At 37.0% G+C, this 23,543-nt stretch overlaps 1 protein-coding gene across 1 annotated transcript in view; it reads right to left on the bottom strand.

The window, feature by feature from the left end:
* Nucleotides 1-8,767, bottom strand: part of LOC142355357 (uncharacterized) — a 50,749-nt gene extending 41,982 nt beyond the window's left edge. Inside the window, exon 1 of the mRNA XM_075407561.1 lies at nucleotides 8,750-8,767. Within this exon, the coding sequence (XP_075263676.1) occupies nucleotides 8,750-8,767 (18 nt within the window). The remainder of the gene's footprint in view (nucleotides 1-8,749) is intronic.
* Nucleotides 8,768-23,543: the final 14,776 nt, after the last annotated feature.

The raw sequence follows: 23,543 nt of genomic DNA, 5'->3' as shown, positions 1-23,543 counted from the left end.
ATTGTTTAAAGTATGGAAAGATATACGTACCTCATCCACGTGCTGATTTACATCTTGGTTATTTATGAAATGAGTGAATGCAACAAGGAGGTAACACGTGCTATTTATACTGGATTTGTCCCCAACTTTTCATATTGTTATAGGTGATATGATGACCCTTGATCTTTTGGAGATGTAAATTATCATAGTAAATAGCTAGTTAAGATCGGATGTCATAAGAAGTCAAGGAAGTTATAAATTAAAAGTGATCACCATGAATGTAAAAGTGCGGTAATTTAGGGTAATAAATATGGACTGAATTTCGTGTTAATCGCCACAGTTGTCAACCATTATTTCTAATTTAACTATTCGATTACAAGAGTTGTCTCTGCGTTCCCATTAACCGACAGGTTATGGGCCCAGAGCTTTTCTAAGTTAAGTAATCAACCCCCATCGTAAATAGAAAAACGTTATTGCTGCGCCTCTTTAATACATAAGAGGATCGCTGAAATCACTGGGGGAGGAAGACAGAGAAGACAAGGAGAGACAAGCCTTGTAGTCAAGAAGTGGCCAAGTGAGGCCAGAAAAAGCAAGAGTAAGAAGCTTGTGTAACTGGTTGGGAGACCTCAGTTGTGGAGTTGAAGGCTTGTGTGACTGGTTGGGGGACTTCAATTGTGGAGTTGGAAGCTTTTCTAAGTGGTTGGGGGACTTCACTTAAGAAGTGAGCAGTTTGTGAAGCTGGTTGGGGGACTTCATCTGTTGAGTCGAGAGCTTGTGTACTTGGTCGGGGGACATCAATCGTGGAGTGCTAAGTGTGTGTAGCTAAGCAGTGGATTCTGCTTGTGAAGAAGAGTGAGTGGAGCTTTTGTGGGGAATCAAAAAGGAGCGCGGAGGTTCAATTGTATAACAGAGCTGTCGGGGAACCAGGATTGCTTAGTATAGCTGAGAACAGCTCAGCTTAAACAACTGTTTCATTTTCAATTGTGTGTGCTGTGCTTCTGTAAGATACAAGTTTGGTCGAAAGACACAAAAGTTGGTGGTAAAACATTTCTTAAATAGGACTAGGATTAGGGTTCAAGTACATTATCCTCGGAGGGTGTTGGTATCCTCATCGTGCTTAATCGCGGCAGAAAAACCCTGGCTCAATGTCAATGTCCTGCTTTCGATTTTGTCAAGGATATTACAGAACTCGAACAGAACACCAACTTCTAGATTAATTTAGTCGACCAAACTCTTTTTGCTTAGTGTTTTTTTCCTTACAAGTGCTACCATATTACAACAAGTGCTAACCTGGTGCTATAAAGCATTTTTTTGATACACAAACATAACGACTCACCGCTTCGTTGCTCTATAACACAGCCACCAACAGGCAACAGATTCAAACACGCGTAGAAAAGAAAGCAGTTTTGATCTAAGTCCGAACAAGATTTTTTTTCTCAGCCCGACCCTTTTCACAAAAGAATATTTACCGAGAGCAGTACTAGCTTAGAAAAACAAAGGAAATAGTTGGGGCATCATAAGTCTTTGGTTCAGTAGGGAACAATTAAAGCTAAAGAGTTAATTTGAGGCGAACGGAAATTAAACGAAAGTAAGACATGCCTAACAATGAGCTCAAAGTTAGAAAGATTGGTATTCAGCGGGCGTGAGGATGATTTCTTGTATTTTGCTGAACAGTTTGAGGCTCGTATGCACTCTTTAAAACTTGGTAAAGTTCTTAGCGGAGAAGCCACCTATCTAGATTATGTGCCAGCTGTTAGAAATAATTCTTCGGAGGAGCAACGTAGGCAAGCTATAGAAAAAGGGAGGGAAGAACTAGAAGAGAAAAAGAAGACATTGTGGTACGAGTTAGTTCAGGCTTTAGACAAAATATCAGTTCTTTTTCTTAGATCACATAAGGTTGATGGCACTAGAGCTTGGGATGTACTGTGTAAACGCTTCAAAAGTTTTGAGAGACCCCAGCTACACAAATTGATAGCGCAATTAACTAGCCTTAGGAAGACTTCAAGTGAGAGTATAGTAGATTATCTCACCAGAGCAGATGATATGCAATACAACTTAACACTAGTGAATGAAGGAATTAGTGAAAAAATTTTTGTCTCAATAATTCTAAAAGGGCTCCCGAATGAATATGAAAATTTCGCAACACTCGTGAAATACAGCAAAGACGAGAAAACTCTAGAGGAAATAAAACGAGACCTGATAAACTTCGATAATGAAAATGTAAGAACCAAAACAGAGAGCGTATTCTTTAATAAGGAACAGAAATGTTTCAACTGCCAGAAAATGGGACATATCGCAAAAGAATGTAGGTTTAAGAAAACGATTCCTGAACAAACCAAAGCTTCTCAAATGAATTGTTTAAAGTGTGGTGAGCACGGACATATATCTAAATTTTGTAGAAAACAACAGAAATATGAGAAAAGGTTTGTAAGTCAAAGCAGGAGAACCAACCAGAGGGGCACGCAAAATTTAGTTGAGGAGCAGAATTTAGAAGAAGAAGAAGAAGAGATCTTTTCCTTCTTTCAAAGGTCGGAAAACAACCTTGCAAATGAGCTAGTTTTAGACTCAGGTGCTACCAGTCATATGATTAGATATGAAAGTTTAATCATAGATATAGACAAGGAGTATTCTGGTACCATCATTAATGCAAACAGCAGTAAAAGTTCAATTAGTGGGAAAGGAACAGTTGAAATTAGGGTTTTGGATTCCAATGGTTTAGCGCGAAAAATAAGATTAAATAAGGCGTTGCTTGTTCCCAACAACACAAGGAATCTGATATCAGTGTCAAAACTTAGAGCAACAGGCAATGAGGTCGTCTTTGGTGTGACTTTAGAAATACGAACTAAGAACGGAACAGTTTTCCCTTCCGAGGAAAGAGATAGTTTATTTATCTGGCACAACATTGATTACGGCGAGCAGTGCAACTTAGCAAATGGAGATCCCCTTAGTTTGTGGCATAAGCGTTTGAGTCATAACAATGTTGAGTACATATACAAATTAAAAGATCACGCAGTGGGTCTAAAAGTAAGCGAGCATGATTTAGCAAACTGTGAAATATGTCAGCTAAATAAATCAAAGAAACTTCCAGTACCAAGAGACTCAGGAACAAGAGCAAGTGAAGTCATAGAAATTGTTCATACCGACATATTAGGGCCCATCCAACCGGAAGCGGTTGATGGTCATAGGTATGCAATAGGGTTCGTGGTTAGTTTTAGCAGATATCAGAAACTATATTTTTTGAGGACAAGGGACGAGGCCTTTGAAAAAGTTGAACAGCTCTTTGCAGACATAGGACAACCAGGAACCTTAGTTTGTGACGGTGCAGGGGAATATGTGGCAAATGACATAAAAAAATTATGTAGACGAAAAGGCGTTAGGCTTGAGTTCTCGGCACCGTATACACCACAAGGAAACGGAAAGGCTGAGAGGAATTGGGGGACAATGACCCCAATGGCTAGATGTCTTTTAGAGCAGTCAGGTTTAGAAAAAGAGTATTGGCCATATGCACTTAACATGGCTAGTGAGATTAAAAATTTTTGTTTCCATTCAGGTATTCAGAAGACACATTTTGAGGCAATGTACAAGAAGAAACCTAACTTAGAATCTATCAAAGTGTTTGGTTGTTCAGCTTTCGTTCATGTTGAAAAAAATTTTCGTGGTAAGATTGATAGAACTTCTCAAAAAGGAATATTCTTAGGGTCTTCAGACAATAGTAAGACTTATCTGGTAGGTATTCCAAATGACAAAGGGGTCTTTAAGGTTAGAAAATCTCGCATTGTAACTTTCAACGAAAACGAAATGTTTATTGAAGTCAAAGAAAAGAAGGAGGAGATAGTCAACAGGCATCATTCAGATGGTGATAGAGATTTAAACCCGGTAGCTTTCCTTGGTGAAATTGTTAACAACGAATTGCTACCTAAGTCTATTGATGAAGCAATTAGGGATAAAAACTGGTACGAGGCAATGAAGTTGGAATAAAACTCATTAGTGGAAAATAAAGTTTGGGAACTGGTAGAGAACAAAGGAAATAAACCCATTGGTAGCCGCTGGCACTTTGCTCTTAAGTTTGGTCCTATTGGGGAGATAACAAGGTATAAGGCAAGATTCGTAGCAAAAGGATTTAGCCAGGTTCCAGGTCGGGATTACAACGAAACCTACTCACCAACAACACGCCTCTCAACAATTCGAGTACTAATAAGCTACGCAGTATATAAAAACACCGAGTTAAAACAAATGGATATCAAAACAGCATACTTAAACGCTGACATCGAAGAAGAAATCTTTATGCAACAGCCCGAAGGGTTTGAAAAGTTTGACAGGCAAGGAAATCCATTAATTTGTAAGCTGAGGAAAAGTTTATATGGATTGAAACAGTCCGGTAGAAATTGGTACTTAACAATCAAAACTTTTCTCAACCAATTAGGTTTCACGCCGGCTATTCAAGATGAGTGTCTTTTCATAAAGAAAGGAGAAATTGGTATAGAGGGATTCGTGTGTCTTTGGGTAGATGATATGGTGATATTAGGATTGCAGGAAGACTTTTGTGAAAACTTTAAAAATAAAGTTAGTGAGCAATTTCAAATTAGCAGTTATGGAGATCTTAGCTGGTTCTTAAATATAAAAAGTGAGCGAACACAAAACGAAATTATGCTAAGCCAAGAAGCATATGTAGAAAAATTACTAGAGAAGTTTAGCATGAGCGAATCAAAGACGCTGGAAACACCTTTAGATGTTAGCCTGAAACTATCAAAACTAGATTCACCAGAAATAGGCAGCAATGAGCATAGAGAAATGCAATCATGTGATTATAGGGGTATAATGGGATGTTTGAACTATTTGGCATTAACAAGTAGACCAGATATTGCGCACGTAGCCAATTTATTGAGTTCGTTTGTTGAAAATCCTGGAAGGCGATACTGGAATGAGGCAAAAAGTTGTTTACGTTACCTAAAAAGTACAAAATCAAAGACGATGGTTTTTAGAAAAAGTGAGAAACTGGAGTTAACAGGATTTTCAGACTCAGATTGGGCAGGCAACATAGACAATAGAAAAAGTACAAGTGGTTTTTGTTTTAAACTTAATAATGGTTCAGGCGCAATCAGTTGGGCTAGCAAGTTACAAAAGTGTGTATCTACTTCAACAGCTGAGGCTGAGCTTAACGCCGTAGTAGAGGCCAGTAAAGAAGCAGTACATTTGGTAAACCTATTACGAGAATTAGATTTAGAATTCAAGCAGCCAGTAAACGTCTTTGTAGACAATCAACCTTGTATTGCTCTTAGTAAAAATTCGATGAATCACGGAAAGACAAAGCACTTTTCATTAAAAGTGCACTTCGTTCGGAACTTAGTCGAAAGTCGCTAAACTACTTATTAGAGCTAAACTACTTACCTACCGATCGCATGCCGGCAGACACGCTTACAAAAGCATTGGGGAGGACCAAAGTATCACTTTTTCGTGATGTCCTTCTCGGAACAAACACTTTACATGATAGGAGGAGTGTTGAAAGTATAATGTTAATTGTTTAAAATATGGAAAGATATACGTACCTCATCCACGTGCTGATTTACATCTTGGTTATTTATGAAATGAGTGAATGCAACAAGGAGCTAACACGTGCTATTTATACTGGATTTGTCCCCAACTTTTCATATTGTTATAGGTGATATGATGACCCTTGATCTTTTGGAGATGTAAATTATCATAGTAAATAGCTAGTTAAGATCGGATGTCATAAGAAGTCAAGGAAGTGATAAATTAAAGGTGATCACCATGAATATAAAAGTGCGGTAATTTGGGGTAATATTTATGGACTGAATTTCGTGTTAATCGCCACAGTTGTCAACCATTATTTCTAATTTAACTATTCGATTACAAGATTTGTCTCTGCGTTCCCATTAACCGACAAGGATGAACGACAACAAAACCTGTGGAGAGTAGGTTGCCCGGGCCGAGGTGTCCACCCCTAATACACCGTTATTAAGCGAGATTAGGGTGTAAAGCGTTTTCCACTCTTAAATAGCAGGGAAAAGAGTGTAAGAGTGTAATTTTTTAGAAAATAACACTCTTTTTACACTCTTTACACTCTTCATTCCACTCTTTTTACACTCTTAAAAATTACACTCTTTTGTTCAATTTTTAGTGGGGAAAAGAGTGAAAAGTGTAATTTTGAAGTGATTACACTCTTAGAAATACACCGCTATTTTTAAGAAATTACACTTTTAGAAATACACTACAATTACACTGTTTTGTCCACTTATTTCCTTCTTTTCAACGGGTGTAAATCTTATCCAGGCTCCGCACGGAAAAAAATTACAGAAATTTGTGCTGCAAAAATAAAAATTTGATCTACGTCTTCAACCCAGAATGAAGAGGAAGAGGATACAGATGACAATGAAGCCTTTTTTTGTTAGTTTTTTTGGTTTGGCTTATTTTTGTTCTTCTTTCTGCAGTAGAAGAGACTTCTGCAGGTTAATGGCATGTATTATTCATCGCATAATGAGATTCAAATGCACCTTTTCAATGCCGTCGGTTGCAATCTGTTTGTTTTACTGTCCTTGATACCACTGAATAATACAGAAAAGACAACGAATTAAGATTACGGGTTAATGAACCGTCGAGTTAGGTGAAGAAAATGTCGAACTTCATGAAAAACAATTGTTAATAACTTTTTGAAGATGACGGGTTAGAAAGTCTATAATAGCTCATTTTGTTGCCGTGATAACGTACTTTATGAGTTTGTGTAGAAGTAATTGCCCATATTTTGATTTGTTCACAAAATTTGAATGAACCGTCTAATTAGGTGAAGAAAAAGTCGAAATTCATGAAAAACGTGTGTTAATAACTTTTTGAAGAAAACGAGTTTGAAAGTCTATGTTAGCTTTTAGCCCTTTTTGTTGCCGTGATAACGTACAAAATCAATTTGTGTAGAATTAAATGCCCACATGTTGATTTGTTCACAAAATATTAATTAATCATCGAATTAGTTGGAGCAAATGTCGAACTTCAAGAAAAACGTCTTCAAATAACGTTTTGAAAAAGACGAATTAGAAGATCTATGTTAGCCCATTTTGTTGCACTGGTAACGTACTTCATGAGTTTGTGTACAAGCAATTGCCTAAATTTTGATTTGTTCACAAAATTTTAATGAACCGTATAATTAACTGAAGAAATAGTCGAACTTCATGAAAAACGTCTGTTAAAAACTTGTTTAGGAAAACGAGTTAGAAGGTCTATGTTAGACTTTTTTGTTGCCGTGATAACGTACTTTATGAGTTTGTGTAGAAGTAATTGCCCATATTTTGATTTGTTCACAAAATTTGAATGAAGCGTCTAATTAGGTGAAGAAATAGTCGAACTTCATGAAAAACGTCTGTTAATAACTTTTTGAAGAAGACGAGTTAGAACGTCTCTGTCAGTTGTTAGCCCATTTTGTTCCCGTGATAACGTACCCAATGAATTTGTGTAGAAGTAAATGCTCATATTTTGATTTGTTCACAAAATTTTAATGAACCGTCGAATTTGGTGAAGAAAATGTCGAACTTCATGAAAAACGTCTGTTAATAACTTTTTGAGGAAGACGATTTGGAAAATCTATAATAGCTCATTTTGTTGCCATGTTAACGTACTTTATGAGTTTGTGTAGAAATAAATGCCAATATTTTGATTTGTTCACAAAATTTTGAAGAACCGTCGAATAAGGTGAAGAAGAAGTCGAACTTCATGAAAAACGTCTGTTAATAACTTTTTGAAGAGGACGATTTAGAAAGTCTATAATAGCTCATTTTGTTGCCGTTTTAACGTACTCTTTGAGTTTGTGTAGAAGTAAATGCCTATATTTTGATTTGTTCACAAAATTTTAAAGAACCGTCGAATTAGGTGAAGAAAAAGTCGAACTTCATGAAAAACGTCTGTTAACAACTTTTTGAGGAAGACGATTTAGAAAGTCTATAATAGCTCATTTTTTTGCCGTGTTAACCTACTTTATGAGTTTGTGTAGAACTAAATGCCAATATTTTGATTTGTTCACAAAATTTTAAAGAACCGTCGAATTAGGTGAAGAAAAAGTCGAACTTCATGAAAAACGTCTGTTAATAACTTTTTGAAGAAGACGATTTAGAAAGTCTATAACAGCTCATTTTATTGCCCTGTTAGTGTACTTTCAGAATATATATATATAGATCTTTTTTCCACTTTGTTTCTTTGATTTCAAAATTTTCAATAATTAGCGATTTAGGGGCCAAAAATTTGACAATTTTGAGTTACTTTGACTAAATTTCCCACTTTATCAAGACAAAACATACAAGTTTTTGGTATCATGGTAAACTAGATTTTACGCTTCCAACAACCATGTTATTATCTTTTTAAAGTATTGCCAAACAAGAGAATGCGAGAGCAATGTAGAGACCGAAATCAGGGTCGATTTTCGCAAAATTTTCGAATTTTCAAAGTTGTTTAGTTTAATAACTTTTTTGTTACCCGACGTATTTGAAAGTATATTATATCATTTTCTTGCCCATTTAATCCTCTTTACGAATGTATATTGGTTGAAAAGCTTCGGTTTAATTTCATTGCCTTATTTTCCAATTTTCCAAACTTTGCTTAAAATAGGCAAAATTTAGCCAAATTGTCAAAAATTGAGTTTTTATTCCTTTACTTTTTTATTTTTTTGAACGCCAGGTTGATGCCCCAGTTCATGCTGATTCCAAAATATATTCATTTTTTAAATTTGGTTCAGTAGTTTTCGAGATATAAGCCTTTTTCGGACGCATACCAGGCCCATGGGTCCCATAACCTCCAGCCCCCCCCAACTGCAAACCTTTTTTTAAATGTGTTCCCGTTCGATTTTTGAAATCCCGTTTACTTAGTTAGATTCTATATGAATCCAGCTTTCCAATGATATACTTTTTAAATTTCAAGTTTTTAAATGCTCACTTCATAGTTGTTCACCATAAAGCAGGGTATGAAAATTTCGTTTGGTGTGTTGCCTCAGAGGTAACGTGACATGCTAATTGTGAGTCAACACTGGTGGAGACGGCATCACCTGCATCCGCTCACTGAACTGCCATGGATAGAGCATTTGAAATTGCGCAATGTATACGAAAGTTCCAAAAGCTCAGACAGTAAGCCGGAATTAATTTCATTAGTTCCAATAGGTCGTTGTACGATTTCACTGCAAAGACGGATCGTTCGGACACAGGATCGACACAGGGTCGCGATGGCGTGTTGCGATACACAGGGGACGGATGTGTTGCGATGGCGGCACAGGGTCGCGATGGCGGCACAGGGGCCTGGCGCGGCCCATTGCTCCGTTTCGATGGGACCCATACAAAAGTTATATCGTTGGAAAACTCTCGTCAAGGCGAATTCGATAGGCTATATGCCAGTACCCAATACGCGCTTAATACTATATCTGTACTATTATACTATTGGTGGTTTGCTGCTGTTGTGTTATTGAGCTTTGTAAATATTTGTTTCGCTTTCAGTTGAAATGGATCGCAGTCGACTGGGTAACCTCCATGGGAACAACAACTCAGCCCCGCCTAAGAAAAAGCTAAAACCGCTGTTTGCTAACCATCAACAGCATGGACGGCTTGTGAAGGACAACATCGACGACGCCACAACTGAATTTATTTATAATAATTTTGTTGTTGAAGAAGAGGTCCATACCGCGATAGTCGGCGATTCTATCTTCGACAGCATATGTGTTCAGAACTGTGTTGCCTATTCCTTATCTGGGGGAAAGTTAATCAGTTTTTTGTGTTGCTGGATACCTTGGCCGTCTACAGAAATGTTATCCTGGCTGTAGGTGGTAACAATCTGGCTGCGCGCAATGGACCGGGCGAAGATCCAACTGATGTATTGGAGAAAATACGGGCCTTATACAGTGCCATCAGAAATTTGGCGAACCGTCCAAAAGTGATCGTGTGCACTGTACTGAAGCGAAACTGCACTCACTTTAACATCCAACGTTTCAACGCGCAACTAAGCCAGTCAAACTTGCCTTTTTTCAAGCTGCACAAAGAAGTGCACAAAGCGAGGTCTTTTTTACCTGACGGCGTCCATCTAAACGAGAAGGGTAGAAAGGAGCTTGCTTGCGCAATCAACAAAGCCATGCGAGAAAATCATTTGAATTAGCTTAAATTTGATTGCTTTCTTTGACTACTTGTACCTTTGTTTTTTTTTATTACTTTGATTTATTTGTACTATTGCAATTTGATTGCTTTCTTTGACTATTTGTACTTGCACTATTGCAATTTGATTCAATTTACATTTGACCGATTTTGACAAAAAAAAATTGATTACATTAGTCGTAGTAGGTGCTAGGTGTATTAGGCGACACACAAGTTAGAAGACACGCCAATTAGCTGGCAGTTTTCATCAAGACGACGTGAAAATGACCAAAATCGGAACTGTATAATTAAAGTTGTGTTATTAGAAGCGTCGACTTAATTACGTTCGGCCATCATAATTTGTTCGGTTGTGATAGATTCATATCAAGTCCCACGGGCCACGGAGGAATGGCTATGTTAGCTAGCAGTAATAGCCGATTAATGTTTGTTTCACAACTAAAGAGTGCTACATTTACCGCTTAATGCGCGGGTAATTATCGTGAATTGCGGTGTTCGAGTTGTTGTATTTGCTCAAGTGTCGGCTAAAAGGTGTGTCGTCTAACTTGTATGTCGGCCATATGACCGGCCACGGTAGTGGTAATAGTAGTAGTAGAAAATTAAAATTGACGAACGTTAGCGGGTGTTTCTGCCCGCTTCGAATTTTCACTAAGCGGATCTTTTCCGCTTCGACCGTTATTGTAAAATTTCAATAAAATTAAAATTGACGAACGTTAGCGGGTGTTTCTGCTCGCTTCGAATTTCCACTAAGCGGATCTTTTCCGCTTTGACCGTTATTGTAAATTTTCAATAAAATTAAAATTGACGAACGTTAGCGGGTGTTTCTGCCCGCTTCGAATTTCCACTAAGCGGATCTTTTCCGCTTCGACCGTTATTGTAAAATTTCAATAAAATTAAAATTTACGAACGTTAGCGGATGTTTCTGCCCGCTTCGAATTTCCGCTAGGCGGATCTTCCGCTTCGACCGTTATTGTAAAATTTCAATAAAATTAAAATTGACGAACGTTAGCGGGTGTTTCTGCCCGCTTCGAATTTCGACTAAGCGGATCTTTTCCGCTTCGACCGTTATTGTAAAATTTCAATGAAGTTAAAATTGACAAACGTTGGCGGGTGTTTCTGCCCGCTTCGAATTTCCACTAAGCGGATCTTTTCCGCTTCGACCGTTATTGTAAAATTTCAAAATTAAAATTGACGAAAGTTAGCGGGTGTTTCTGCCCGCTTCGAATTTCCACTAAGCGGATCTTTTCCGCTTCGACCGTTATTGTAAAATTTCAATAAAATTAAAATTTACGAACGTTAGCGGATGTTTCTGCCCGCTTCGAATTTCCACTAAGCGGATCTTTTCCGCTTCGACCGTTATTGTAAAATTTCAATAAAATTAAAATTGACGAAAGTTAGCGGGTGTTTCTGTCCGCTTCCAATTTTTAGACCTATAATTTAAGATGAAGTAGAAATTAGCAGTTATAATTAGTTGAAATTAGAATACCCATAACTTCTTGAAGATTGATGGCGATGGTGGATTTAGGCGTGAATGTACTGCGGTAGGACACGAGGTGAAAATTTTTTTGAGCTGTCATCTTTTATTACATGTTGTGCTTTTTAAGAAACCTTTTAGAAATTTTTATAATTTTTTTTTCTTTTCGATATAAACTTTTTTGGAAATCAAAAATGTTTTCAGTTGAACGGCTGATATGCTGAAACAAACAAAAATTGTGTTCAGACAGAATTTTCTGGGTTTGGAAAGTGGTACTGCGATTGAAACCAGGTTTCTTGAAAGTCCTTTGTCTGAAATTGAGCAACTGTGGCAAGAAATAAAACAGCTACGTGAAAAAATAGATGGCTTAAGGCAACGAGTAGAAGATCTAGAAGTTGAGTATATTGAGTTCTCGGAAAACAATGAGGAGTTCAGCTACACGACAACTGCTTCCATATCAAGTGCTGAAAATATGGAGCCCATGAATGGATTTTATTAATTTTTGTTTCCTCAAAGGTGCAGTGTGAAACTTTCGTAGTGTTACTTTGTTTGACTTTGTTTTTCTTATTCTCAGAGCTTGATCTTTTTGATAATGATAGTCGCAAAGCAATTCTTTTGGCTGTAGAGTTTGATTGAAATTGTTAGTAATTGTGCATGAAGTAGATGTTTTTTTGTCTTTTCGCTTTCTTCGTTGGATTGCAATTGACTCTCAATTAAATGAATGTTGACTCGAACATTTTTGACAATTTTCTCCGTTATTTTTTTAAATTTCTGGATTGATCTGTTTTTACTGACCTAACGATTTCAGAAATGCCAATGAAAATCGAGTTTGTTTTCCTGACAGCAGGTTGTCAGGTGTTAAAAATTGGGTTATTTGATGGGTGTTGGCTCAAGAGCTTTCAAATAAATGATCGATTGAAATTAGAGATTGATGGAAAAACTAATCTGTTGATCGATGGTGTTGAAATTGAATGCGTGTTGTTAAAACACGGGCCTCCTGCGGCAATGCAAGTTGAATTCGAGCGATACCAAGAAATTTATGGGGCTTTCGCACAACAGTTTGAAAACCCAGTAAGTGGTACCCCACCTACAGGTGCAAAGTGGACCCTCAGCCAAGGTGGGACACCGACTACAAGGCTAGCAACTGCAAGTCCAAGAGTTTTGGTTAGAGCTCCTCTTTTTTCTCTCTGTGAAAGAGTTATCGCAATAAATATAAAACATTTGCTGTCTAAGAAGTCAATAAAAGATAAACATTGTAATTTTTTGCGAGAAATTTAAGCAGATAAAATATCATAGCGAGTGACTACTGCAATCGTTAAGCTACGATCCGAAAATATGGTTGATTCGTTATCAGTTCTTTGGTTTTGTCAGTTAAAAACATTCTTGTTTAGAAATGCGCTAATCATGAAAGATTGCTGGAAGTTCTTAATGAGGACAAAAAACTCATCGCAGAGGTTATACAAGCATATGAGAAGACGGTTTTGTCCTGCAACAGAAAGCTGGAGAGCGAGCTCCAGAAATTGAAAACCATTGTAAGATCTTGCCTCAGTAATACAAAAGTTTTGACCAATTTTTTGGTAGAAGTGGTTTCTAGCAAGTTTTTATGGAGTTTGCTCAATTTTTGCGCTCAGACTTTTCTTTCAAAAAATGTTTATTTTGCCAAGTTTTGGATAGATTCCAAACAATCTGTATTTAGAAAGATCTCAAGAAAGTTGATGCAGACAATGACACAGAAGAGGCAGGTATAGCTATACCAAGCTTTTATGAGGAAGTTGATTTGGATAATTTCCCAACAACTTCAAATCCGGAAGAACTGGGAAGAAATCTGCGAACAGCATTATGGGGCGAGAAGGGTCTACAGAGGGATATCATATCCCCAACCCGAGAAAGCGAAGTGCGGAAGCCTGCATCTCCCAAGAGAACAAAAATCTTTAAAGGTATAATGATCAAAAACTAAGTTGTCAAAAACTGGGTTTCAAGAATAAGTTGTCGGAAGTTCAAACTGATTTTCTCAAATGATTTTTTTCGGTTTTCGTTTTTGAAGTTTTTTGTAACCATTTTTTATGATTGATTTTCCTAAAAAGCTTAGCTTAGGTGTGTTTTCCTCTGCTTAAGGCCTTGTACAGAGACAGTTTCCACCTCGTCTTTGGCCAGATGCGTACAATGAAGCTCGTTTGGCTGCCAACAGAGCTGGCATGGATTCACTTCGATACAACAAAACGAAAATCTGACCCTTTTTGGGTGAATCAAATGAGGGAAAAGGCAGCGGCCAAGAAAAAGCGACAGGGAAAGAAACTCCCCGAGACTTGTGTCGATTTTAGCGAATCTGAGACCGAAAGCAATGAGTTTCCATCCAATAATCAGGAGTAGCAATTGTTGCGAGTGAATTTTGAAATTTGAAAAATTGTAATTGAATCAGACGTTAAACACGGTAAATTTGAGTTCCTATATGTAAGTGTTGTCTTTTGCGGAAGCACGCAAAAGTGTTACAGATGAGAATTGGTGCTACTTTAGTTTTAATTTGTCTTCTTAAAGGTGCTATTTCTCGAATTGGAAGTTTTGGATGAAATCAACTCATTTAAGTTGTTGAAAATCAAATCACTTTTTTTTTCAAATGATTTAACACAAGAACAATTTTATGCAAGAAATACTAATTGCAGATTCGCAGAAAAAACATAGAAGTAATTTCGCTCTAGCTAGTTTGAAAGTTTTAAGATAGTTAAGAATGAAGAAAATTGAATTGTAATCAAGATTAGGAACCGTTTGTAGTGATTTTAGAATCGGCTGTTTTTCTTTAGTTCTGTTTTGAAATAAATTGTAATTGAGTCAGACGTTTAACACGAGGTTGATTTGGGTTCCTATATCCTATACGTAAGTGTTGTCTTTTGCAGAAGTACGCCTAAGTGTTACAGATGAGAATTTATGCTAGTTAGTTTCAGTTTGTCTTCTTAAAGGTGCTATTTTTTGTATTGGAAATTTTGGATGAAATCAACTCATTTAGGTTGTTGAAAATCAAGTCTTTTTTTTCAAATAATTTAACACAAGAACAATTTAATGTAAGAAATTCTAATTGCAGATTCGCACACAACTTAGAAATAGTTTCGCTCTACTTTGTCTGCAAATTTTTAGATCGTTGAAAATGAAAAAGACAACTTGAGATCTGAACCAGCGAAATGCCATAACCTATTCGACTCTGAGGCTGAAAGAGAGGATAGTATAAAGGATAGCATTTTGAGGGACAACTTAGCATGACTTTTTGTGAAAGACAATTTGGTTTTTATTACTTACAGCAGCACCAAGTGGCCTAAGAAAAAAAACCCCTCAGAAATGTTGAGTTTAATTGAAGGAGAGAGTTACAACCTGCAATTTAAAGACCAATCTGTTTCTTGTCGTTTGTTGTCTAAAGGAAATTATAAAAAAGTAGAGGAAGCGATGAAGAGTTTTCAAGCAGAACTAGACGGTGGCAAAAGTCCTTCAGAATTGCGCAAAAAAGTTCTAGCTGCGCCGAAGGCTCCTGTAGTTGATGATGTCAACTTTTTGAGTCATTCCCGCGCTCCAGTTATGAGCAGCAGAGAAGTCTGCCTAGGACAATCAACTGAGCGGAAGAAATCAAAAAAGGCTAAAGTCGAAAAGTTAACGCAGCCAGCCGTTCTCCAGGGCAGCCAGAACAAGAACATGGTAAAAATTAAAGGTTTTCAATAATTTTAATCACAAACCAGATCATATGGTTCCAGTTGTTTCTAAATCAAAATCAGTCGCCAAATTAAATAAACATTTATGCATACATACATACTTCCATACATAAATACATACAAACAAACATACATATATAATAATTTTAATCATCGCAGACGTCAGTGGGTGTTTCTGCTCGCTTCGAGTTTCGAATTGTGGTGTGATTGGAAAATTTGCTCTTTGCGTTTTTAGCAGCCCTCTGATAATCTGAGTTTCTCACAACCTTGCTCCAGTTCTTTACCTGAGATCAGCGCCAACATGGTTTCAAACAGTGGAACCAACAAAGACGATTGCGGCCCCAATTGCTCTTTTTTAAAAGAGTATCTTGATAATCACGTTCTGGAGATGAACGAGTTGATGAAAAGCTTTGAAGAGAAACGAAAGATCGACGACAAGAAGCGCGCAAACTTGTGTGCAAGAATTGACGAGAAAGTTAGATTATTGTTTGCTTAACAATTTGGTATCACTCAGCCTTAATTGCTAGACCTTTTTGGCCTTACCCATGACAACTGGTAGTGACAAGTGGTAGTAGACAAATGAGTTTCTGCAAGAAATAGGCGCAGTTGGTTACATAAAAACTTGTTTCAGACTGCAGAGTTGAAAGAAATTCGCTTTGTTGACCATCACGGCTACCAGAGCATAGACGATCATCCTTCCTGCGGCACATCTATAGTTGCTGTTATACACAACGATGAAGATCTGATGACAATGCATGCCGGATCTGAAGTCGGGAAATTTGCGCGGGCCCTCTTTGAGAAATTGTTGCCAGAAAACGAGCGTGCAGGTGTTATCCTTGAGCCGAGAAGACGTGAAGCTGACGGCCGCAAAGAAGCGCCAAATGAAATTCTCGAAAAGTTCAGGAGTAGGTTCTTTTAGTAAAACTTATTCGTCAGCTTCACCGTAGGAGTCATCATTGCATAACAGCCTTAAATAGCATGAATTAAGAGATCGATCTTTCCTTGACCTGAAAACCCAAAAACCTAAGTTAATTGATGAGCAAAAAATGACCAGGTTTTTCTGCCTGTTTTAGAAGTTGTAGAGCAAAAGTACCCAGATACACCAAAACTGGCTTTCGAGACTGCAAGAAAAGCTGACAACTAATACGGCAAGGATTGTCGGAAACGACATTCTAGTTTAGAAGCTTGTTTATCGTACTGATACGTTGCTTCCTATTTGTAGAAATACAGTTCCTTAGAAAATACTCGCCTTTCTGCCTTTACTTCTACTGGAGTGTTTAACCTAATTCCCTGTTTAAATCATTTGATATTATATTGTTTAGTTGATGAGTTTGCCGTTTTCTGAAGCTCGGTTTTCGTGTTGTGATCATAAATTCAAAGTTTACTTGATAGTTTTTCATACATACAAATTTAATTTCGTACTTACATAAATACATATATACATTCACATTCAAAACTTTAATAATGTTGAAATACGCAATAAACGTTAGCGGTTGTTTCTGCCCGCTTCGACCGCGGATTTAAAACTTTAAATTTGAAATTCCGGGACTTTAGCGGGTGTTTTTGCACGCTTCGAAGTTTTATTACTTGTTCTGCTTTTAACTTTGTTACTTGTTTAAGTTAATTTTAATAATACTTAAAAATTTAATAATGTTGAAGTACGCAATACACGTTAGCGGGTGTTTCTGCCCGCTTCTACCGCGGATTTAAAACTTTAAATTTGAAATTCCGGGACTTTAGCGGGTGTTTCTGCACGCTTCGAAGTTTTATTACTTGTTCTGCTTTTAACTTTGTTACTTGTTTAAGTTAATTTTAATAATACTTAAAAACTTTAATAATGTTGAAGTACGCAATACACGTTAGCGGGTGTTTCTGCCCGCTTCGACCGCGGATTTAAAACTTTAAATTTGAAATTCGGGGACGTTAGCGGATGTTTCTGTCCGCTTCGAATTTTTATTACTAGTTCTTCTTTTAACTTTGTTACTTGTTTAAGTTAATTTTAATATTACTTAAAAATTTTAATAATGTTAAAGTACGCAATAAACGTTAGCGGGTGTTTCTGCCCGCTTCGACCGCGGATTTAAATTTTTAAATTTGAAATTCCGGGACTTAAGCGGGTGTTTCTGTCCGCTTCGAATTTTTATTACTAGTTCTGCTTTTAACTTTGTTACTTGTTTAAGTTAATTTTAATATTACTTAAAAACTTTTATAATGTTGAAGTACGCAATAAACATTAGCGGGTGTTTCTGCCCGCTTCGACCGCGGATTTAAATCTTTAAATTTGAAATTCCGGGACTTTAGCGGGTGTTTCTGCACGCTTCGAAGCTTAATTAGATAATAGATAATTTTATGTTAGGTTTGGAGAGTGCTCTTTTGCATACATACGGTAATCCCTTCATGCATTCATTCGTTTATTCATTCATTCACCTTGATTAAATTCTAATTAGGTTTTTCAAGTCATATGATGATAACTTGCGAAGAATTGGTAATTGTGGACGGACAAGTAGTGCGTCAAATCTTAAGCAAATTCGATGTGGTTCCTCAAACAATGCTTCCGTTGATCAGTTTTGATGAGTATGAGAAACGTTTGAAAGCAGACAGACGACTTTTTAAAGCATACTCGTCTTTAAAAGAACTCTATGAGGCCTCTATTGAGAGGGGTTTCAAAATCTTGCCAGACAGTTTCGGTGGCTTTGGCCTCTTCAATCATACAGAAAAGACCTTGAAGCCTTCGCTGGAACCCCTAAGACTTTTTCCTGTTGGGCCTATTGAAAGTGTTCCTCAGGAATTACAAAACGAAATGTCTGATTTGTCAGTCGTGCGCGGTGAGTTGGAAAGGGATGAACTAGTGCTATTGGGTCCAATTCGTTTTGCCAACCACTCCTGCTCCCCGAACACCAAATTTTTTATGAGATACACAAGCTCTTTCCTCCCCCACAATAGATGCATTTTTCTCCAAGTTATCAAGTCTATAGAAGTTGGAGAAGAAATCACAGTGAGCTACGGTAACAACTATTTTAAAGATGGCCGATTGAAATGTAGATGTCCGCACAAAGAGAAGCATGAATCATATAATGAAATCTTGCCACCCACGACACCCCGAGAACAACGCCTGGGTGATATTTCGACCCAATCTTTACATGCTTCAGGAAATTCAAGTGAAATTTTTCATTCCGGAGAAAGTTTTGGTTCAAATTATGGAGCAAGTCAATCGAGTGTTGGTACGCCTACCGATTTTGGAAGTGCCATAAAAACAAAATTCCAGAATCAACGGAAGAGGCGCGTGAAAAGAAGGTTGGTGGACAGTTCAAGTAGACACATTCAAACGTACATACACCAAGTTGATTCTGTGCGTTCTTCAGATGTTGAAACTGAGGAGAATAGTACCCATGGGAGTATGCCTGTTTCTGCTGATGACATAATGTCCGATCCATCTTGTGAAGTTGCTTCTATAGGTGAATCGTCATCGAATCGGCTAGATATCATCTCAGACCACGACAGTGAAGACGTAGTCGACACGGAAAAAGACTGTTACGACCATAGCAAAGATGGCTTTCAATTTTCTTCTCAGCCTCTATTGTTTAATTCAAACGTCACTGTCCATAATGCTGCACTTGGTTTAGTTGCAATTTCTGCAATTTATTGTTTACCCGACGAAGCGCTGTATGACCTTTTAAAATTTCAAAAGATTATTCATCCAAATGACCGTCTACCTGCTCCAAATTTTTTGAAACAAGAGACAAAGAAACTGACAGAGCAATACATAAAGCACAGAGAGAACAATGGCAATGGGGAAGTTATTTATCTAAATTTTTTCGACAAATTGGTGCAGAATGTTCAAAAGTACATTAATGAAATAGTGAAATACGCAGACCCAGAAACAAAAACAGATCTAAAACTCTCGAGTCTTTTTGAGGAAGGTACAATCCATTTGAAACTTATAATTAACGTTGACGGAGTTCAGGTTCGAGAATCTAGTGATTGCTCCGCTTACCCTCTCTGGGTTGCTTTGGCTGACCTGCCACCAAAACTCAGATCATCATTCGATAATATTTTTCTCTGTTCTTTGTGGTACGGCAAAGGAGAAATTTCGTGGGATCCCATTTTTGATCACTATGCTTCTGAGATATCAAAAGTAGAGAAAATTAAATACAATGAACGTTCTTACCAAATCCGCTTCACTACAATTTTCTTGATTGTCGACCTCGTCTGCAAACATGATGTTCTGAAAATGAAAAAATTCAACGGTTATTATTGCTGTGGGCTGTGTACTATGAGGGGAATTCAGAGATTTCCAGGTAGTCATTCGTACCAGAATGATCGCACCTTCACAATGAGGAATCCTGCAGAGCATGAGCACTTGGTTAGACTATTTGAGAGCGGAGTCGTTGACGAAAGAAAGGGAAGAAAAGAGAAGGATCCAGAAGTTGACACCTTGGGTGTCAAAGGACGCTCGAAAATTTTCGACATTGTTCCGAACCTGCCATTGACCTGCCCTATAGACACCATGCACCAATGCCTTAAGGGTGTTGCTCACGATGTCATCATATTTTTCGCTGAACAACTCAGCTCGATTGAAATAGCCGAAATTGACAATGCAACTGAAAAAGTACGTTTACCAAGCGAGGTCAAGCGGTCGATCAGATCACTGCGCTCACTTGACCATTTCAAAGCAAATGAATTGAAAACTTTTCTTCTTTATTTTTCACCCATAGTTTTTCGTAAGTTTTTCGAAAGTTCTGTCGCCCATGAGACTAACATTCAAAATCTTGATTACCTAGCATTTTCACTACGATCCATGTACGAGAGTGTATCACAAGCAAGCCTATGCGGACATATTTTAGAAGCCCTTTGCTATAATATGTCGTTTCGCTATCCGCTGAAAAAATTTGATTCTATCAATTATCATTTATTAAGACATCTAGCATGGCAGTGCACTACCTTTGGGCCATTGTGGACTACTTCGGCTACGATGTTTGAGAACGCAAACAACCACCTTATAAGAACTCTGACTGGAACGGTAAATACTTGCAGTCTGATTGTCAGTCGCTATATTCGTAATCGACAACTTGGCAGCTTTGAAACGAAAGAAGACAATCTGACATGTTTTATTAAAAAACTGAAAAACAAACCTAGCGATCTCAAAGAGGACTTGTGCGTAGAAAGGAATGACGTTTTCAATGAGACCCAAGCTAAGTTTCCAGAAGCTCGTTTATTCGGCAGATTTCGAGGGCTGTTCCATCTTGACAGCCAGAGTTATACGAGATCAAACGGTAACAGTTTTGTCGCAATTCGTGAGGATGGTGAGTTTAAGGTGGGTCAGATTCTACTGTTCGTAGATCGAAGTTCAGCGATCTTCTGTTTAGTACAGCTGTACGAGATAATTGAAACAGTCGTTATTGATCTCAGGTCGACAGTATTTGAAAAGGAATCAGGTGTCCTTGAGCCTCTTGCATATCGTGTTACAGAATTGCTTGACATTCAGCTTCTGAGAGTGGATTCAGTTCAAAATAAGCTTATCAAGTTTTTCTTCCTGGGCGATCTTTACTTTATCAACGTGCTAAAACATTTCGAGCACGATTAGATTTGAAGGTTCGTTTAGTTCTTAAAATTTAATTTTTACTTGTTCTGATAGTTTAGTCGAGATTTGCCTACTTGCGTAGGTTTCTGATAGCAAGGGAACTAAATCAATACTTTGTTTAAGTGGAGCTTCTGAGTGAATTTGCTGGTTTCTGAAATTTATTTTCTCAAGAGTACATATATACATTCATTACACACACATACATACTAATTTTAATATTACTTAAAAACTTTAATAATGTTGAAATACGCAATAAAGGTTAGCGGGTGTTTCTGCCCGCTTCAACCGCGGATTTAAAACTTTAAATTTGAAATTCCGGGACTTTAGCGGGTGTTTCTGTCCGCTTCGAATTTTTATTACTAGTGCTGCTTTTAACTTTGTTACTTGTTTAAGTTAATTTTAATATTACTTAAAAACTTTAATAATGTTGAGGTACGCAATAAACGTTAGCGGGTGTTTCTGCCCGCTTCGACCGCGGATTTAAAACTTTAAATTTGAAATTCCGGGACGTTAGCGGCTGTTTCTGTCCGCTTCGAATTTTTATTACTAGTTCTGCTTTTAACTTTGTTACTTGTTTAAGTTAATTTTAATATTACTTAAAAATTTTAATAATGTTGAAGTACGCAATAAACGTTAGCGGGTGTTTCTGCCCGCTTCGACCGCGGATTTAAATCTTTAAATTTGAAATTCCGGGACTTTAGCGGTTGTTTCTGCACGCTTCGAAGTTTAATTAGATAATAGATAGTTTTATGTTAGGTTTGGAGAGTGCTCTTTGAGCCCTGATTTGTATCTAGTGCTCTCCTCATTTCTCCTATAACCTCTAAACAAAAAAATAGTATCTATTTGTTTAGATTTGGAGAGTTTTGGAGCCTGGTTTTGTATCTAGTGCTATGCTTATCTCTCCTATAACCTTCAAACAAAAGAAATATCTGTTTGTTTGTTTACATTTGGAGAGAGTTCCTTGAGCCTGGTTGTGTACCTGGTGCTGTGCTCAATTCTCCTATATCTTTTTGTAACTCCACCACTGCCGGTCCCAAGTCCGGAATGAAAAATGAGGAGGGTAACATGAACAGAGCATACTGGAAAGAATACGAAAAGTTGATTATAAATTCAACTATAGAGACCTTTTCCGACAATTTTTATATTGATTCAGTATAATATTGCTTCAAACTTATTTTCATAAATCAAATATGTTCATATTGCTTGATATATATTGCTTCATACGTAAATTTCCGATTAATTCGAATAATTAATTTTAAATAATTTTTAAAAATAGGTCATTTTTATCGGGTCAAGGAGTTGTCCAAATCAAACAAAACTTGGTATGGAGTATCCCCTGTCAATATAGAGTCTGAAACAAAAAGATTTTGCTGTAGCTTGCCTAGGAAAAAAGTTAGTTTTTCTTACGGAAATTTTGACTTATTCGCTATTCTATTTTCAAAAATATAGAAATTTCATCGGGTCAAGGAGTTGTTCAAAGTGAACCAAATTGATATCACAGACTACCAGTACTATTTAGGTTGTTATGCAAAAAGAATGGTCCGCCTAACTTTCCTAGAAAAAAAGTTAGTTTTTCATACGGAAATTTGCTGTTATTTCAAATAAATAATTTTAAAAATAGGTCAGTTTCGTCGGGTCGAGGAGTTGTCCAAATCAAACCAAACTCGGTATGGAGAATCCCATAGGTATCTAGAGTGTAAAACAAAAAGAATTTCTGCTATAGCTTGCCTAGGAAAAAAGTTAGTTTTTCATACGGAAATTTGCTATTATTTCAAATAAATAATTTTAAAAATAGGTCTATTTCGTGGGGTCGAGGAGTTGTCCAAATAGAACCAAACTCGGTATGGAAAATCCCATAGGTATCTAGAGTGTAAAACAAAAAGAATTGCTGCTATAGCTTGCCCAGAAAAAAGTTGGGTTTTCATACGGAAATTTGCTATTATTTCGAATAATTTTGCGATTATTATTTTAAAAATAAGTCTATTTCGTCGGGTCAAGGAGTTGTCCAAACCGAGCCAATTTTAGTATGGAGTATCCCCTGTATATATAGAGTCCAAACCAAAATGAATTTTGCTATAGCTTGCCTAGGAAAAAAGTTAGTTGTTCATACGGAAATTTTGACTTATTCGCTTATTCTATTTTCAAAAATATAGAAATTTGATCGGGTCAAGGAGTTGTTCAAAGTGAACCAATTTGATATCCCAGACTACCAGTGCTATTTAGATTGTAATGCAAAAAGAATGGTCCGCCTAACTTTCCTAGAAAAAAAGTTAGTTTTTCACACGGAAATTTTGACTTATTCGCTTATTCTATTTTCAAAAATATAGAAATTTCATCGGGTCAAGGAGTTGTTCAAATCGATTTAAACTCGGTATGGAGAATCCCATAGGTACCTAGAGTGTAAAACAAAAAGAATTTTCGCTATAGCATGCCTAGGAAAAAAATTAGTTTTTCATACGAAAATTTTGACTTATTCGCTTATTCTATTTTCAAAAATAAAGAATTTTCATCGGGTCAAGGAGTTGTTCAAAGTGAACCAAATTGATATCCCAGACTACCAGTACTATTTAGGTTGTTATGCAAAAAGAATGGTCCGCCTAACTTTCCTAGAAAAAAGTTAGTTTTTCATACGGAAATTTTGACTTATTCGCTTATTCTATTTTCAAAAATATAGAATTATCATCGGGTCA

The sequence above is a fragment of the Convolutriloba macropyga genome, chromosome 2 (assembly GCF_964194025.1).
Source record: "Convolutriloba macropyga chromosome 2, txConMacr16.3, whole genome shotgun sequence".
Classification (NCBI taxonomy): Eukaryota; Metazoa; Xenacoelomorpha; order Acoela; family Convolutidae; genus Convolutriloba; species Convolutriloba macropyga.
This window is presented reverse-complemented; position numbering and strand designations above follow the sequence as displayed.